The 18,851-nt window shown below is 37.6% G+C and overlaps 1 protein-coding gene across 3 annotated transcripts in view; it reads right to left on the bottom strand.

The window, feature by feature from the left end:
- Positions 1-18,851, bottom strand: part of HEATR5B (HEAT repeat containing 5B) — a 62,529-nt gene that overhangs the window by 42,753 nt on the left and 925 nt on the right. For 2 of the 3 annotated variants that reach the window (XR_006741378.1, XM_036434741.2), the window contains exons 2-14: positions 18,526-18,673; positions 17,071-17,282; positions 14,080-14,188; positions 12,107-12,256; positions 11,542-11,713; positions 9,709-9,866; positions 8,222-8,471; positions 5,421-5,576; positions 4,684-4,934; positions 3,917-4,028; positions 2,567-2,719; positions 1,699-1,798; positions 1,265-1,374 (exon numbers count right to left, since the gene is read on the bottom strand). Coding sequence is in view for 2 of the 3 variants with exons in the window: in XM_036434741.2 (XP_036290634.1) it covers positions 1,265-1,374; positions 1,699-1,798; positions 2,567-2,719; positions 3,917-4,028; positions 4,684-4,934; positions 5,421-5,576; positions 8,222-8,471; positions 9,709-9,866; positions 11,542-11,713; positions 12,107-12,256; positions 14,080-14,188; positions 17,071-17,282; positions 18,526-18,651 (2,059 nt within the window). In the remaining variant the exon portion in view is untranslated. Of the gene's footprint in view, positions 1-1,264; positions 1,375-1,698; positions 1,799-2,566; positions 2,720-3,916; positions 4,029-4,683; positions 4,935-5,420; positions 5,577-8,221; positions 8,472-9,708; positions 9,867-11,420; positions 11,442-11,541; positions 11,714-12,106; positions 12,257-14,079; positions 14,189-17,070; positions 17,283-18,525; positions 18,674-18,851 lie in introns of those variants that run through there. The other variant, XM_045580518.1, reaches the window with a different exon arrangement.

Raw genomic sequence — 18,851 nt, 5'->3', positions numbered from 1 at the left:
GAGTAGCAGCATGAAATAATTAAGTTCCTATTTCCTATTAAAAAATATGCATTAACTATTTTAATGCTGTTTTTAATATACAATAATGGTATTTCCTTTTTTTTACTATTGTATTGTCTTTTAGCCCTAATTATTTAAAGTAACTAAAAAAACTCAAATAGAGAAAAGACTATTCATTTTAAATGTATCAAATATGATATGATTATTATTTTATTAATTACCCAATGATATACAAACACTAAATCAGAGCATGTCAAAATTCTTGGGCATGGTTGAACTAGAAACAAATCTGACTTATTTTAGCATTAACGTTTTATATAATATTTAATTTCTGTAAAATTCACTACTAGTTTACCTCCAGATTCCTACATTATTGGCTATATGATAATATATGTGAGGTAGAATAGGATAGTTATTAAAAGCATAGCCTTTAAAGATGAACCAGCTGGGTTTGAATCCAACCTCTGCCACTTACTACTTCTCAGATTTGGGCAAGTTTTATTACCCATATTTACCCAAGATTCTTCATTTTATAAAATAAGTTAATCACCTCAGAAGGTTGAGGTTAGAGTCAAAGATGTTTATATCTATCGATATAAAGGACTCAGAAAGGGGCCAGGAGCACAGTAAATGCTGTATTCAAGGTCTAGGCCAGTGGTCGGCAAACTTATTAGTCAACAGAGCCAAATATCAACAGGACAACGATTGAATTTCTTTTGAGAGCCAAATTTTTTAAACTTAAACTTCTTCTAACGCCACTTCTTCAAAACAGACTCGCCCAGGCCATGGTATTTTGTGGAAGAGCCACACTCAAGGGGTCAAAGAGCCACATGTGGCTCACAAGCCACAGTTTGCCGACCACTGGTCTAGATGAAGAAAAGGAAAATGGCTGTCTGCCTCTGCGAGTAAGTCATGGGAGAGCCATGGTCGGAACTCTAAAACCCGGAAAGGGACATTAAAACACTTTTATTAGCCCAGCCAGTGTGGCTAAGTGGTTGAGCAGCGACCTATGAACCAGGAGGTTCGGGGTTTGACTCCCAGTTAGGACACATGCCTGAGTTGCAGGCTTGGTCCCCTGCAGGGAGCGTGCAGGAGGCAGCTGATCAGTGATTCCCTCTCATCACTGATGTTTCTATCTATCCTTCTACCTTCCTCTCTGAAGTAAAATAAATAAATAAATAAATAAATAAATAAATAAATAAATAAATAAAAAATTAAAAAGAAGAAAGGAAAACTTTTATTACCTACCACAAATCATATTTACCTTCATAAGTTTTTGGAGGTAATAAAGCCAAGATGTCATACAGTCTTAAACGGACCATTGCAGCACTAGCTTTCAGATGAGCTCCATGAGCTTTAATTACAGATGGAATACTAAAATATCAAAAGTATGGTTAGTATCATCTTATAGAATAAGTATTACTTATAACCATTTTTTTCAGCAATGTATCAGTGTACTGACAAATTTACAGTATTTCAGTAAGCATTAGGTTTTCATTAAGTTTATCTTGTCACCTTTACTGTTAGTAACAGAAACATTATAAAGTACAATTCTATTTCAATTCAGATCATTACTGCAATTTTAAAAGTCATTTTATAAAAATAAAGTTTTATATGTTTCCTATATGATAGTAGAGGGACAAAACATGACCATGTATCAATATGTGAAACTGGAAATTGTCATGATTGTTTACTTACTGCGACATCATAGTCATGGCACATTCAATAGGGGTCATCAATTTTCTAATCACATCTTCAGTTAGGAGTTCAGGACAATGTGCAACAAAACTCCTCATTGCTAGATAAAAATTTTCAAAAGGACAGATTTGGAGCAGTTTTTGTGAGGATAAATAAATTTGTAAAATTATATAAAGGTACCTACGATTCTTATTATAAAATATAAAGTTCTAAAACCAGGTAAAACCGAAAGAAGAACCAGCTCCAACTATAGAGAGAAATTGTTAGAAAAAGGCTAGAAGGGTGGGCAGCAGAAACAAAGTGAGGGGAGGTAACTGTCAGGGAGATTTCCACCTCTCCCTGCTCCTGAGGGGTGACGGGCTGGCAGCTGCCTCTCGCACCATCTGCAGTGACAGCTCTACTTGTACTTGCTGCCAGCGCTGACCCTGCTTGCACCGTGCGGCTACTGCTGGTGCCGTCAGCACGTGGGAGCGGGGGCGGCAGGAGCAGGGCTGCCCGCAGAGAGGAGCTCGGGTGCCGGTGCTGGTGCCGCAGTGGGAAGGGCTGAGTGGGGGTGCGGAGGATGGGCTGAGGCCTGCCCCTTGTGCTCACCTCAGCCTCATGGCCCACAGTTCCTTTCAAGGTGCACAAGTTTGTGCACTGGGGCCCTAGTTATTTCATGTTTAGCAAACTGGTGTAGATTATTTACAATTTGTTTCTAAATCTAAAGGTCTACAAACTTTAGATTATATATTAAATTTACATACAAGTTTATATTACAAATTTACTACATATTAAAATAAAAATTTGAAGTAGTTCTTTCCCTTCACTTCACAAATATTTTAGTAATAAAAAAATACTCTGAAAGTGCATCCTTTCCAGTTCTTACCACATAAAGCTCCAGCGCGGCCTTCCAACGTTACCTGCCAGGTAAAAGAATCACCTCGGGCCTTCTCAGCCTCCAGTTCCTTTAAAGAACGAGGGAAAACATTGCGCCATAGCAACAGCATCTTCGGTAGATGATAACGAACGACAGATGGTCCTAACCGAGAAAAGGAGAATCCAAAATCATACATATATATACACATATGACAGACTTTACAATAAAAAAATAAAAAAATTTAATGCCCCACACAAGCTTTAATAGCAGCTAGCATTTCACTCTATCTTTATCTCTGACATGAACATTTTTCAAAATGTTTCTTATTCAGTAGGTAAAATATATATCTATGAAAGCATAAAAATTTTTACCTAAAAAGAATATTTTTAGTACATAAACATAAAACAAATTCTTAAAAAGTAACCTAATCTAATAAATTACTCAAATATATTCAGAATGGTGAATTACATATTATTGATGATAAAATATATTTAGAAAATATTTTATGATGTCCATTCTATAAATATATGTACATAAACTTATCTCCTATACACATACATATATATATTACTCTACGTGGAGGGGGCAATTTATATGGTTAATTTAGTTTTACTAGTATAGAGGAGCAGTATATTTAGAACTAGGAAATTATATTTACATTGCCAAGGAATTCACTTAACATATCACTTAATATACTTAACAAAATTTCTAGAAAAAAGTTACTACTTTTTATTTTCTTTAGAAAACTAGGTCAGAGCATAATTTCCAAAAGGCAGATGTTTAAAGTGGTGAGTAACTCTGTACACACACACACACACACACACACACACACATTGTAGAAGATAATGATGAAATAAAAGGTGGACACCCCTATCACAATAACATCTTTCTGTCCTATGTCAATGCTGCACTTTGCCTGCACCTCAGATTTATCCCAGCACTTAGAGAATGAAGCACATAAAGATAATCCAAGGAAGCAGAACCAACAATACTGTTAAACGGGACGTTATCACCCTACTAAAATTACATCACTGGCCTTTAGTTGGGGATAAAATGTGCCCCCCACACTTTCATCTCTCTTGATAACAGTAAGCTAGTCAGTCAGACCTTGGCTATTCTGATGGTAAAGGTGAAACTTTGTTAATAACTTTCTCCTTCAGTGTCCTCAGCAGAAATTGCAAAAAAAAAAAAAAAAAAAAAAAAGAAATATACTACCAAGTGATGGGAAAAACATCTTTACCATTTTATAATCTCATTCAAAGCCTAGTATGTGAAATTTAATACCTTAAATTAAATTTTCCTTATTGTCTACTGACAGTTATAGAATAAGACAAAAACCCTACTTAAATATCATTATACCCAAAGTCATAAGTGCTCCAAGTAAAAGCCATCCAGCTTGGGTGCGCTGTAAAGACAGCCTGCTGTTCTGGGTAGCAGTTCGTAGGAGATCTTCAGCAATACTAACTACCATCTGCAAAAAAAGTTAAAGAAATCAAATAAGAAAATACATAGCTAATATACTTTATTAAGACAGAAGTTGTCCCTTTTTGCTGTTGCTGCTAACATGTTTTGAGACCTACTCAAACCCGACTGCACTGCTGACTGAGGAGACCCAGAACAGCGTAGTGGTTAAGAGTGAGCTGTGGAGCCAGTCTGCCTGGTTCTTGTCCTAGCTTTTTTTCTGACCTGGGACAAATTAACCTCTCTCTCTCAGGTCCCTCGTTGGCAAAACAAGAGTAAGAGAAGTGCCTACTCACTCTTTTAAGGGTTAAGTAAGTTCATAAAGCAAAGCACTCAGAACAGTGCTGGTCCATGTGACCATATAACTATTATTATTGGTACTATTATCCTATATTCAAAGGTTTTTTGAAAATCCTATTATGCAAATGCCATTAAACTAACCTTACAATACTTAGAGTGTTAAAGAGAGAAGACAAAGGAAAAATGGGAAGTAACAAGTAGCACATAATTAAATGACAAATAGTACAAAGGTGGTAGTGGGCAGAAAAGCTATGAAAGACTGAATAGTTTTAAAGAGATGAACCTCGTTCAACAGTAAACACAGAAGGTGTTCCAACAGACTGAAGCCCACATGACAGCACTTGCAAGTCTAGGACCTGTCCTACCTTTCCCTTGGCGTGAGGAATGCCCAGTGGACACTGATGAACTCCGCCTAGCAGGGCAGCCATTGCAAAACTGTACCCACTGACGGCTTCCGGTGATGTTTTCAGGTTGTTGAGCCGCTCTGCACACCTGTCTAGAAATGGTGTCAGCTGGAAAGGTAATGCCACGGCCACGCAGCGCAGGCACCAGGCAGCGGCGAGCCGAGCGGCCATACTTGGATGAAGCAGCACAGAAGTCACAGTCTCCAAAAGTCCTAACAAAGAAAATACTCAAAAAATTACTCTTTTATGAAGTCAAACAACTTCATGAACAAAAGACTTTGTACAATAACTAAAATCATAATTATTATGGCTTCAAACATACTTTCAAAACTTTGCCAAAAAAACACATACATTACCTCATAAATAGCAGAGTACTTTAAAGGAACATTTTCTACAAAGAACATAGTGTAATCACATTCAATATAATATAAATGTGGGTGTAATATAAATGAAAGTATTCAACAAATTTTGGTCAGAAACTACCATGACTTTTTTTTATTTGTTTCCCCAAACTTTATTTCACCATTTAATTCAATACTATCACAGTGAATTTTAAGTTAAATAAAACTCTACTTTTACCAAAAGATCTAAACTGCTAATTTGATGACAAGCAGCTAATTAGGAGCTAAATATCAATTATACCTATGATTTTTTTTAAATGGCAAAGGAATATTCCTGCAAGTACGTGGACATCATACCTATAGACGCCTCCTGAATGAGAGGGGAGGCGGTGGCGTTGAGGCTCTGCACCAGGCTCCCCAGCTCCTGGAGGGCGCAGACCATCACGTGCTGGCTGGCCGCGATGTCTGCTGCTCCGGACTTGTTTTCACTGCTCGTGTCGTTCACTACTGCTTCTGGAAACACAGCGGCATGTCCTCAATGAGCGGGAATTAAAATACAATTTTCCTGATCTACAATAATGACATTTAATTATGCCTGAGTGTTAGAATTCTGTATGTTGTTATTTCTCAGCAGAAAACTTGTGTAAATAATAGTGAAGTAGCCTAAAAATATCATTTAATGACTTCATGGTAATGCTTTAATACATTTATACTGAGAAATTTTGTCTGCCTCTAGGATAAGACCTAATTTCAGTAAGCAGCAGCAAACTACAGAGTATAAAAGCACAGGCTCTATCTAGAGAAAGAAGACTTGGGTTCAAACCCCAGTTTGCCCAGTCATATTAGCTATCTGGCACTGAGCAAGACACTCAGCCTGCCTGGGCCTCAAGTTCCTCCTCTGCTGAAAGGGTTAAGTGCCTATCTTGAAGAGTACTGTTACACTTTATCAATGCATATAAAGAATTTAACACAGCGCTGTCCTCAATACACACGGAATAAATGTTAGTGGCTATTATTGTTACTTACTATTATTACTGCTATTTTCAAGTGCTGCTAGATATTGGTAGTATCATCAAATTACTGACCAGAAAGTGGATACGTAAGGAAAGAGGCTTTAGATCTTCTAACTGGAATGTTCCGCAAAGTCCCCATTCACTTTGCTGTCCCCTCCCATCACCTTTTAATGTCCACCAGACTTGGGATGCATTTAACATAGAAGAGCTGTAAATCCCTTGTCAATTTACTAATTGAGAATACATTCTGGCCCATAAATCCCAGATATATAGCATTTTATTTAATTAAGTTTTTAGGATTTTTAAATCAAATGACTACTCTATGGCCTTAAGATTAATAATTCATAAATGACAGTAAAACTTTCTTACCCTTTTTGCATTCACTATGAATTAGTAGACTATAAAATATAGACTATAGAATAATAGAATATAATAAATTAACATATGTACTCTAATTAAAAACTCTTCTTTTTAGTAATTTTTTGGCTTAAAAATGCATGAATTCTTTCTTTGATTACTAAAATAGAAGCTGCCTGAGCAGGTAGGCAGTTCTCTGTCTCTGGTTCACTATTTTTCTCCCACGATTGGGAAGTGTTTCTGGCACTCAAACATATCTTCAATGAATCAATGTGCAAAGATTTTTCAAGTTGTACACCTAGAATATATAGCTATTTTAACATATCTCAAGACATACTAGTCTACCTCCTTAACTTAAGCAACCTTTAATTCATATTTTATAATTTTCAGTTAGCTCTGTACATTTAAAAAATGGCTTACGAAGATATAAACAACAAAAACTATAACTAAATTGTGTGTACTTGTAAAACTTATAAAATTATTTTCTCTAAATATAAATTACTGATTGTTATCTATTCATTAAATTCTTATTTCTAAGAAGCCCTATGAGGCAATATAATGTGCCTGATTAATGTTAATGTATATTACCAAGAGTGATAAAACTAAACTTTCTTACAGAATTTACATTTACCTTGCTTGGATTTCCTAATTGAATTGTCAGCTCCTTAAAGGCAGGAACTTTATCGCACTCACTAGAGGCCTGATGCACGAAATTCCTGCAAGGGGCTCGATCCCAACCACAGCAGGGGCCACCTCTGCCTCGGCCCCCAACACCACAGCTTCATCTAGAAGGTTGCCCAGTCTCATTAGCATATTATGCTTTTATTATTATAGATTATTCAAACCTTAAAGTACTGCTTTGGAATTTCAGACTATTTGTTAAATTAAAAAAATTATAAAATTGATACAGCTTAGAAAAGGATTTCTTTTAATTATGAATTACTGGGGTTTCACAATATATCCTAAAATGTGCGATTCTTCTCAAGTCTTCATATTAAGTCTAGTAAGGGAGATATATATAAAAGATGTGTATACAAAATAAAAGGCTCCAAGCATAAATCACATTGATTATTCCTTAAAGAGAGCAAAGCAATACTGTTGTGTACCAGGAGAGCTATAAAATCAGTATAAGTACTTGAAATAAGACAAAAACCCTAATTTTATAAACATGCTACCAAAGTCTTTAAAAACTATTTCACTAAAATTATGTGTTGCTTTAATATCAAATAAGAGTACTCAATAAAATGACTGTTAAAAAACAGGCCAGAAAAATGTATAAATTAATCAGATGTTGGCATCTAAATATATAAAAATCTAACATGCTAAGTGTCTAACTGATGTGCACTGACCACCAGGAGGCAGATGCTCCGACTGGTAGGTTAGCTTGCTGCTGGGGTCCAGCCAATTGCAACTGGACAAGAGGGGCCTGAATTGCCCTGGAGCCCTCATGCAGTCCCTCCCTAGCCGGTCTACCTCCCATGGTCCCTCCACAGCTGATCAGTACCAATAGGCCCTGACGGGGACTGGTGAGAGGGGCTGGACACCCCCTGGACCCCTCCTGCAGTCTCTCCCCAGCCGGCCAACCCCAACCAGCCCCAATAGGGACTGGGTGAGATGGGCCGGACACCTCCTGGAGCCAACCTCCCAAGGACCCTCCCCAGCCTCTAAAATATTTCTTCTAATTTCCTTTCAATGTACACAAACTCATACACCGGGCCTCCAGTTTATTAATAATAAAAATAACTAAATGACTAAGGCAATCAATAACATTATTACATCAATCCTTACCTACTACTTTCATCTGTTTTCCAATAGCTTGGCATATTTCTTTGGCAGCTGCAATCTGGGCTTTTTCACCCAGCAAGCTGCCCACGGTAGCTCTCAGGATAAAGGAGACACATCGCCTGGAGTACACAGCCTCTACATGTGTTTGCGTTGCCCGAGGATGGGAGACCAGATCGAGTACGTGGGACAAGAATGGAGCAAAGCTACGCTCCAACCACTGTCCACCCAATGTTGTGACAAAAACAACATACGCCTATAAACAGATTGAGATACGACTTCAAATAAATGTTTATAAATGAACTGAAATTACAGACAAAGCAACCACAGAAATAACTGACAACAGCATGCAAATAAATAATATTTGAGATTAAAATACAGAGAATTTAAAACATGAGACATTTTTAGTACTTCTAGCATAGGAATTATCTTTGACTAACATAGTTAAGACAATAGCTTCATGAAGAACGCAGTGAGTAAAGGATGAAAGGAAAGCTGAATTTATCCTGGTTATGAAGAAGGTAATAGGTTACAGGAATAAGAAAAAATGAAAAATAATACTATGTCACAAATGGTGATCTAGTCATCAGAGATTTAAAGTAAAAAAGGGTACACTAAATAAATACAGACCTACAGCTACAAATCACTTGCTTTTGACTTTAAGATAAAAAATGGTTACTTCTATTTACACTTGTTTCAGGAAAAAGACAGTTGAAGTGATTTTGACTAAAATCACAATGAAATATTTCATCTTATTAGACATTAATTATTATTAGAACATTAATCATAACATCTTACTTGGTGTTATTATTTTAAAATTGTAATTCTAAGTCAGGTTTAATTTCAGAATGTTATTGGTAATTAACAATTTATGAAAACCCAAAGTATTAAGCAATATTTTTAGCTACAGGATGGGTGATCAAAATTAAAATCTAAATGTCTCAAGCTGCCGGAACCGGTTTGGCTCAGTGGATAGAGCGTCAGCTTGGAGACTGGAGGGTCCCGGGTTCGATTCCGGTCAAGGGCATGTACCTTGGTTGCGGGCACATCCCCAGTGGGGGGTGTGCAAGAGGCAGCTGATCAATGACTCTCTCTCATCGATGTTTCTAACTCTCTATCTCTCTCCCTTCCTCTCTGTACAAAATCAATAAAATATATTTAAAAATAAAATAAAATAAATGTCTCAGGCTACATAAATAATATTTTAATTACAACAGAATTATTTCACAGCTGATTTTCTAAAAAGTAAAATTTTCTTAGATATTTATATAAATAAAGAAGACATAGGCTTATTTACACATCATTAATTATCTACCTTTCCATAGAAGCATGCAATTTGGAGTTTAAATGTAATTCATTCATTTGGTAAAAAGAATGTTTTGAAAGAAACCAGACAATATTAAAAAATCTGTGTGTGTACTGTACTCAGCAAGAGTCTTCCATGAATTTTAACAAGGACATGAACAGAACTCTTTTATACGCGTATTACAAACCTGTGTGACTCCGACTCTCACTTCACGATTAACAGACCCTCCAACTTTTAACATTTCTCCACCACTCTTCAAAAAACCCGACCCTCCGCGCAGAAATCCTGTGGCCATGAGTTCTAAGACTTCTTCAAATGTTGCTCGCTTCACATTCTGGCGCATTACTTTCAGGGTGAAAAGTAAAATTATAAATAAATACATTTTGCTATCAGTTAAATAAAACTTTCTAATTTCTAAATTCAAGTAATTATTTTTAAACATACCCAAGTTCCCACAAAGGAGATAAAGCCATTGAGTTTTCCTATTTTCTTAAAGTTGACAAAAACCTTGTAAAAATAAATTCAATTTGAAGCAAAAATGCTAAGAGTAGAAAAAACTAAAAATCAAAATCAATTCAATAAATCTATGACAGAATCATCTAATAATGATGTAACCTCAGTATGTGTAACACAAGAAGGACAAAGTATACCCACAGCAGATACTGCTAACTGTTCATGGACAGCTTCCTTCCCAAAACTAAGGCGGACACAAAGAAACTTCGTCAAACAGTTACCAATGTCACTGGAGCCTTAGCCAGTTTTCTCAGTGGTTAGAGCAATAGCCTGTGGACCGAAGGGTCTCTGGTTCAATTCCTGGACAAGTCTCGTACATTGGTTGCAGGTTTGATCCCAGCCTCAGTCAGGCTTGTGCGGGGGCAAGCAATTGAAGTGTCTCTCTCACATTAATGTTTCTCTCTCTCTCCACTCCCCTCTTCCTTCCCCTCCACTCTGTCTGAAAAATCAATGGAAAAATATATCTCGGGTGAGGATTAAAAAAGAAATGTCACTGGATTACAGCTGTCTTGCCATCTTTGGTATACAGGTTCATATTTTATGAAGCCTTTTCACATATAGTAGCAAATATAACCCTCACAAAAATTCTTTAGAAAGAAACATAGAGCTCATGATTAAATATGTAGGCTTTAGAATGTATTATAACCGGCTGAATTTTAATTTCAGCTCTGACACTTAAAACAATACTTAGTCAAACACAAATTGTGTGATCTCTCTAAACTCCAAATTTCTTATTTATAAAATGGCAATACAATGGTACTTACAATTCACAGGTCTTTTGTGAGGATTAAATAAACAATTCTGTTATATGCTTAATTCAATGTTTGGCACAGAGCACTTAAAAAATGTTACCTGTCATCATCATCATCTAATTCACAGACTGAAATAATTTTATCAAAGGTGAAGAGAACAATGGGTTTCACAACTAATAAACATAGGAGCTACGACTTGACTCTCTAACATCTGACTCTCCTTCTCTATAGATACAGAGTAGGAGTGAGAACACAGCACAGCGGGTCTGCTCAGATCTACACACCACTGTCCCTGAAGCATCTCCATGAAATTGGGAGCCATAGGAGATGTCACATGAGAAGTCAATGCTGCTTCCGATTCTGTTCACAATGATGGCCAACAAAAAATGAAAAATAATACTATGTCACAAATGGTGATCTAGTCATCAGAGATTTAAAGTAAAAAAGGGTATCAAGTGCCCAATTTAAAGCTCTTGAGCATCATAAAAAATCATTGCATAAATCTTCCCACTTATGTGTCCAACATACTTGCTGTAATATTATCTTGTACATTATCATCATAAAAAATGTCTTAACTATACCAAGAAAAAACGCCATTTTGGGTACTTTAACATTACGAAAAGTAGAGAAATACCTAATGATTGAAATCATTTAAAGTGACTTGCCTATGAGTAATAACTCATTTAGAAAGAAGCATTCCATGTACCTTTAAGTGTCTGCTACAGTCTAGGTCAGGGGCTGGCAAAGAATGTTACCTGTTGCTTGCTTTGGCATTAGTGCTGTCGCCATGACTGTTCCTAAGAGTTTAGACACTGCCACTCGCACTCCATAATTTGAGTTTTCTAAAGCCTTAAAGCAGAGAGTGGCTATATTTTCCAGTTCAGCAGTCCACATGAACACAGCTTCATTCTGTAGTTCTAGTAGACACTGTCATATTTAAAGAAGAAGAAGAAGGAGGAGGAGGAGGAGGAGAAGGAGGAGGAGGAGGAGGAGGAAGAGGAGGAGGAGGAGGAGGAGGAGGAGGAGGAGGAGGAGGAGGAGGAGGAGAAGAAGAAGAAGAAGAAGAAGAAGAAGAAGAAGAAGAAGAAGAAGAAGAAGAAGAAGAAGAATTATTAAATCACATCCTAAAACTTACACTTCCAGAGATGGCATAATAAGAACCAGATTTACTCTCCAAAAATAACCAAAATGTTGGACAAAAAGATATGAACCAACAGTTTTCAAGACACTGGACATTAGGAGATAAAGGAGAGTGATCGTTAAGAAATGGAAAACAAGCCAGGTGAACCCTACAGCATTATAAATTGGTGTAGCACTAACCTTGGCAACTGCACATCGCACAGCCATGGACCTGTCAGTCAAGAGGGACCTGGCATTCTTGTAAATATCGCGATGAGAAGAGGCTGCTGCACCGCCCAGCCCATTCAGAACTTTCTGAAGACTCATCAAGATTTCACTTCGCCCTTGAGACTACACTCAAACATAAAGAAACGTTAAACATTAGGTTGTAAAGCAAATTCCACATTTAAACAAGAACATACCAAAACACAAAAATTCTGTGGCCCTAATGACCTTACCTCTAAATTATAAATAGTAAGTAATAAAAAAATAAAATTAAGTATTCTAGAAAGTACATGAAAGGTAAAAATAATTATTAATTTTAATTGATTTACTAACTTCAATTAAATTGTTCCTGAGAAATTAGGTTACAGCAGGTAAACACATTCCCATGTTTCCATGACCTGTTGAAGTGCAATATAATGAAACTATGAAGACAAATTCAAAAGCTTTAGTATTGTATCTTAAGGACCCACACTTTCAAAATGTGAAAGGTTAAGTAAAAAGTAGTTAAAAAGCAATATAAGCCACCTAAGAGAAAGAAGACATCCAACACATTTTAAAAACTTGTCACAGTTATGCTAAACACTCCTTTTCTTGTAATGAATTCAAAAGCTTGTTTTCATACACTTATAGTGCTTTATTCATGTTACTAATAGTATATTTGTTCAAACACAATATCACTCACCAGACTATAAGCTTTTTTATGTTTGTCATATTCACCTTTATATGCCCAGTACCTGACAATATGTCCTCAATTCTTACTTAGTAAATAGACAAATAGTTCCCAGAAGTCACTGTCCAAATCTTTAGCTTTCCTAGATAAGGGAATCAGACTATGAGAGTCCAGGGTCTAGGCTATTTTTAGTTAACTTCAAGTTGACAAAGAATTCTCAAAAGCATTATCAAATTGACATGACAAAACAGAACTATTTTTACTTGACAATAGCTACTGTGGATAGAACAGTGTCCCCCTACCCAAAAGATTAGTTCACATCCTAAGTGCTATTAGCTGTTGACATAACTTTATTTGGAAAAAAGGTCTTTGCAGGTGAAAGCAAGTAAAGAGGTCATATACTGGCCTGGGAGGTGGGCCCTAATCCCATGACTGGTTCCCTTACAAGAGAAGGCTTTAGACACAGATCACAGATGAATAGGGCGAACCCCATGTGACAAGGAGGCAAAGTTTGGGAGAGAGGCATCCACAAAGCAAGGAATACGAAGGAATGCCAAGGGTGGCCAGGAACCTCCTAGAAGCTAGAAGACAAGGAAGGCTTCTTCCCCGGAGGCTTCAGAGGAAGCATGGTCCTGCTAACACCCTGATGCCAGGCTTCCAGCCTCCAGAACTGTGACACAACACATTTCCGTTGTTCTAAGCTATCCATTCTGTGCTAACTTATTACTGCCCCACCTGCTCCATTTAGAACTTTCTGTAATGGTACAAAAAATAAAATGGTGATGCAAAGATATCAATAAGGCTAAGTAAAAAATGATACGTAGCTGAAACCGGTTTGGCTCAGTGGATAGAGCGTCGACCTGCGGACTGAAAAGTCCCGGGTTCGATTCCGGTCAAGGGCATGTACCTTGGTTGCAGGCACATCTCCGGTAGGGGGTGTGCAAGAGGCAGCTGATCGATGATTCTCTCTCATCGATGTTTCTAACTCTCTTTCCCTCTCTCTTCCTTTCTGTAAAAAAAAAAAAAAAAAAAAAAAAAAAAGAAGATACATAAACCTTTTCTTTGTCAAAGAAAAGCATTCTTTCCCTTCTCCCTGAAACATGAGGTACTGTACATTAAAAAAGAGCAAGTAATTTTTTTGCAAGTCATACTTTAAATTACCTTCCTGCTAAACCGTATGAATACCATAGTGAGAGAAAAGAGGAAAACATCTATTTTTAAATGACATTAACTCCTGCCACTAGCAAAACATTTAAATAATATTTGTTGTAAAACTTACCTCTGCACTTTTCAGAGATTTCAAGAGATTATTGACTGTTTCTGGAAATGCACTACCTAGCATTCTCCCCATTTTTTCATAAAATGCTCCAACACAAGTCACTGCAGCCCTGTAAGAGGTGGTATTTTCATTAGTCATTGTTCAGGTTAATAACTTAATTTTATCAAACTTTTCTCATTTTCAGAAAACAATTTATATTTGGGCAGGGCACTTTTGAGTACAAATCCTTAATTTTCAACTTCAAAACAACTCCTTGTTTATTCTTTATAATTATAAGAAATACTATGGTTTATCAACTTTCATTCTTGTTAGGAAAACAAGAGAATAAATACATATTTACGTAACAAATCATACCCATCCTTTGGAAAGAAACTCAAACTTTCCTTTCATGAAGACTTCTCAAATTATGTCAATCCACAAAGATCCCTCTCTTCTCTCATACATAATACCGTCAACCACTCATTTTGACAAAATTATATTGATAACTGTATTGTGACTTGACCATTTTATTCGGTTAGATCTTATCCTTCCAAAGAAAATGTAAACTCTGGAAACAGGAAACCTCTATTACAAATAATAGTAAACAATTACTTGCAAAATTTAATCTAAATGGCTTTAATGGAACATTTGGCTACAGAAATTAACAGCAGCCTATCTCTTCAGGAGGGAGGAAACCACTGAACCGTCACTCATATAAACAGTAAATAAATGAATAACTATGAGTTTAGCTTAGAGACCAGAGGAGAAATGAAGAGCATATATGTGGGAGTCTGGCAAATGTGTGCCTAAATCCTAGAACCTGCCACCTAATAACTCTGTGTCCTGAGCAAGTTACTCTGACTCTGAGAAAGAGCTAATAAATTTAGCTCACTGTCACATGTGTAGTAAACAGTAAAATCAGGGAATCGACCTTCACCTCTTTGACTCCAAATCCCATGCTTTTTTCAATACTCTCCAGGCTGAAAACGTTAAAGATGACTGAGGTCACATACCAGAATATACTAGGAAATTCCTAAACAGAAACCATGAGTCCACTGGAATTACACATAAATAATACGTAATATGTAATAAATTCTACTTAAGCTGAACTATAAAATCATGTGTGGTGGAGAACTAAATCTTCAAAATCATTAACATAGCTTCAAACTCCAAAATAAAGTGGAAAGTACTAACACTCCCTAATCTCTTCTAAAGCTTTTGAGATCTATACCTGTCCCAACACAAAATTTAATCACAACTTATCTATGCAGTTGAAAGCAGACCAAAGAATCAGTGTTCAGATTAATTTCCTCTGTAAGCCATTATGCTGGCTCTGTCATCCTGAACGTTGGTGTTCTAGAGTTGTATCCTTGGCACCTTCTCTCCTCACTCTTCCTAGGTAACTTTATCCCTACCAAAGGGTTCCACCTACTCATAAAACTCCATTCTCCACTCACCAAAACTATAATACATTCTCAACTCAGACCTCTACAGTCCAGACCAGGATTTCCACCTGCCAATTATACACTGCCAATTGGCTAGTCCCATTTATACTTCAAAATCAGCATACATCATCTTCCCCTCACAACCTGTTTCCTCTATTAGTTTGTATCTTTCTGAAAAAGCACTGTAAATAAGGTATAAATAAGCCATTTCTGTTTCCAGTTAGAAGTTTCCTTTGCCTAGAAAACAGGTTGACAAACTACAGCCTGCAGGCCAAATCTTACCCATCAACCAGCTTGCCATTTGCTTTTTAAATCCTCCTATATGTAAAAGCCGTAATATGCAAATTTACCAAATTGTGGAACGACTGGTCACTATGATGCGCAATGACCACCAGGGGGCAGATGCTCTACGCAGGAGCTGCCCCCCTTGGTCAGTGCACTCCCACTGCTCAGCCAGAAGCCAGGCTCACAGCTGGCGAGTGCAGTGGCGGTGGGGGAGCAGTCAGGCAATAAGGAGCGAGGGGTCCCGGACATCCCCCAACGGGTTCCTGACTGTGAGAGGGCACAGGCCAGGCTGAGGGACACCTCCCACAGTGCAAGAATTGTGTGCACCAGGCCTCTAATAGTTTTATAAGAACACAGCCACACTAATTTATTTATATACTGTCTGTGGCAGAGGTGAGTCCTTGTCCACAGAGACAAAAATATTTATTATCTGGCCCTTTTCATAAAATTTGCCTACCCCTGGCCAATCACATCCATCTTTTCTTCTTCTCATCTTAACCTCTTACTTGACTAATTTCCATGTTCCTTCCTTGATGATTGCTCTTGAGCTGATGCCTCTTTGAGAAGCCTTCTTTGACACTGCCCTCCTGCACACCACAGCTAAGCTTATTTAGGTGTAATTTCCCTCCCCACAGCACTCCTCATGGTACCGTAACTGCTATGCTTCTAATTTAACTTCCACAGCATGGGTCCCTATACTCATTATCTTCAAGACCTGCTCCAAAAATACCTGCGCTGGATCCAAACAGCAGTACGGGCTAGGAGTTGGATTAAATTCTTAATCTAGGGGTCAGAAAGCTTGCAAGCAAAATGGTCTCTTGTCACAGGGACTCAACTCTGTCGTTAACAGCATGAAAGCAGCTACTCCTCAACGCATAGACATGTCTGCATCCCAACGAAACGGGCATCAGGCTGGAGTTGGCCTGTGGGCTACAGTTTGCCGATTCCTGCCTCAATCCCTTCACCTAGAAATTCTTTATGTTTCTTTCCATCCCAGCCAAGAATATTATCTCCATCCAAACTTACCAAAAGACCCCTCTGCAAACTGCTGACATTACATCAATCCTCTGTCGTTTGCTGAAAGTCTATGTGGCAATGGGAAAACGTTGGAATAGAACCCCTTTCCCGGACCTACTGAGGGAGCTTTTATGTCAGCAGCATGCCTCGGCTCCATCTATCTGGAGGTCTTTGTAATCAGCGGCCCTTTATTAAGACAAGTAACTCTGGGGGGGAAAAAACACCCTAAAAACATGCAAGGGCCATTCTCAAAGTAAATACTTACAATTTTGTTGGTAAATAGGCTGCAGTGTCATCTTTACTTCTGATAATTTCGTTACATTTTTCAAGTGTTTGGAAAACAGTGAAAGTGTCCCCAATGCTATAGAGGGCTGCGAGATTTTTAGCTAACAATTTTCGTGTAGGTGGTCCCGGTGAGCTACTGATCAATCCAGTTAACTGTTCAACAAGTTTTTTCTGTTTTTCCTTAACATCAGTCTGTTATAAAAAATAAATAAATAAATAAATAAATAAACAAACAAACATCAGCAGTTTTTTTACTATGTACTTTTGTTGTCTTTGAGTAAAAAAAAAAATACTTAAGAGTTAGGGCATTCTAATAATTAAAAGATATATTACATTAGGCATAAAAAAATGGATGGAATTGTCAAGATAAGGCGTTCAGTGGGAAATTAATCATTCTTTACTAGATTAAACAGTTTCCTTCATTCCCCTCCAAAAGTTTCCATGCCAACTTACTAAGAAATAACCCACTAGTCCCAGGATGTATAATATTGGGTATACGGACAACTGATGTTTTAGAACCCAGATAAGCTCCTTTTTAAAGTAAACTCAGTAGTCCAAAAAGTTATAGGTGTGTGGAGGAAATCAAAAGAAACTAGTTACGTTGAAGGAGCCTTAAGCAACAGAAAAAACATTCAGATCTACCCATACTCAATACTAAAAATCCATGCATTCATTCATTCATTCATTCATTCATTCAATATGTATTGTGTGCTTATTATATGCCATGTGCTATTTTAAGCATGAATATTCTAGGCAAAAGTGAACTCAAGAATTTACATACACCCTGTAACATGAGAGTAGGAACGTCTCTTCTGGGGAAGGACTAGCCAAGAGCAACCTATGCTACTAACATCAAGCGTTTCTCAAAGAACTGGACTAGTCCACAGGTGACATACAATGAACAAACGTCCCCCTGCCCAGAAAACTTTTCACGACTCCCTCTCAAATTTGAGCAGGCATCCAAAGATCATCGGAAGTCAAGCAAAGCGTCTAATTTTCAAGCCAGAAAAGCAGCGCGCAGAGAATGAAACAGACTGTGCAGGACGAAGGACACAGCGGGAAAGTCTATTGTGAACGCCTCAGAGATATAAATGAAGATACTGGGATTGCTGGACAGCTCGGAGGAACCCCCTGACGTTAGAGACAATGGCGTCAGAGTGACACCAGTCATACTGGCGTGTGCTTCTCCAGTCCCGTTCAGCTGTCCAGGTGGAGACATGACATGGGCAAGAAGGTGGGTCTAAAGGAGGTGTGGGGTTTGCCACAGAATAGAAAAAAGCACAGAGGCTAAATCTCTGTGACAGGGTTCACAGTCTCAAGTCCCATGAGACCTACAACCTTGTAAAACATGTCTTCTCACAGATCATGAACACATAACATTCTCAATTATGTTAACCCAACTGGGAGGGGGGGAGGGGGAGAAGCAATATCATACCTTGTTGGCAGCAACCAAGACTTTATCAAGAAATCGCAACCATTCGAAGATAAAAACTGGCCTCTTTGCTTCCGTGATTTGAGCCAAAGCTTCCTCGTTTAGCAGTAAACTGTGGGCTAACTCCATAACTGAAGTTTCCAATTCACACCTGAAGGTAACAAATTAAAAAGGACTTGTTAGAAGCCCAGCTTTGTGATTGTGGCCGCTAAGACATGACAAGTTGGACTTTCCGTCTCATTTCTTTTCAAGGAAACTTACATAACGTTTTCGAGGCAAAACCTGAGAACTAAATTTTAAAGGACAAGGGCACAAAAAAAAGTAATCAT

The sequence above is a fragment of the Pipistrellus kuhlii genome, unplaced genomic scaffold (assembly GCF_014108245.1).
Source record: "Pipistrellus kuhlii isolate mPipKuh1 unplaced genomic scaffold, mPipKuh1.p scaffold_m20_p_13, whole genome shotgun sequence".
Lineage (NCBI taxonomy): Eukaryota > Metazoa > Chordata > Mammalia > Chiroptera > Vespertilionidae > Pipistrellus > Pipistrellus kuhlii.
Note: the sequence above shows the minus strand (reverse complement) of the source record. Positions and strands in the feature narration are given on the sequence as shown.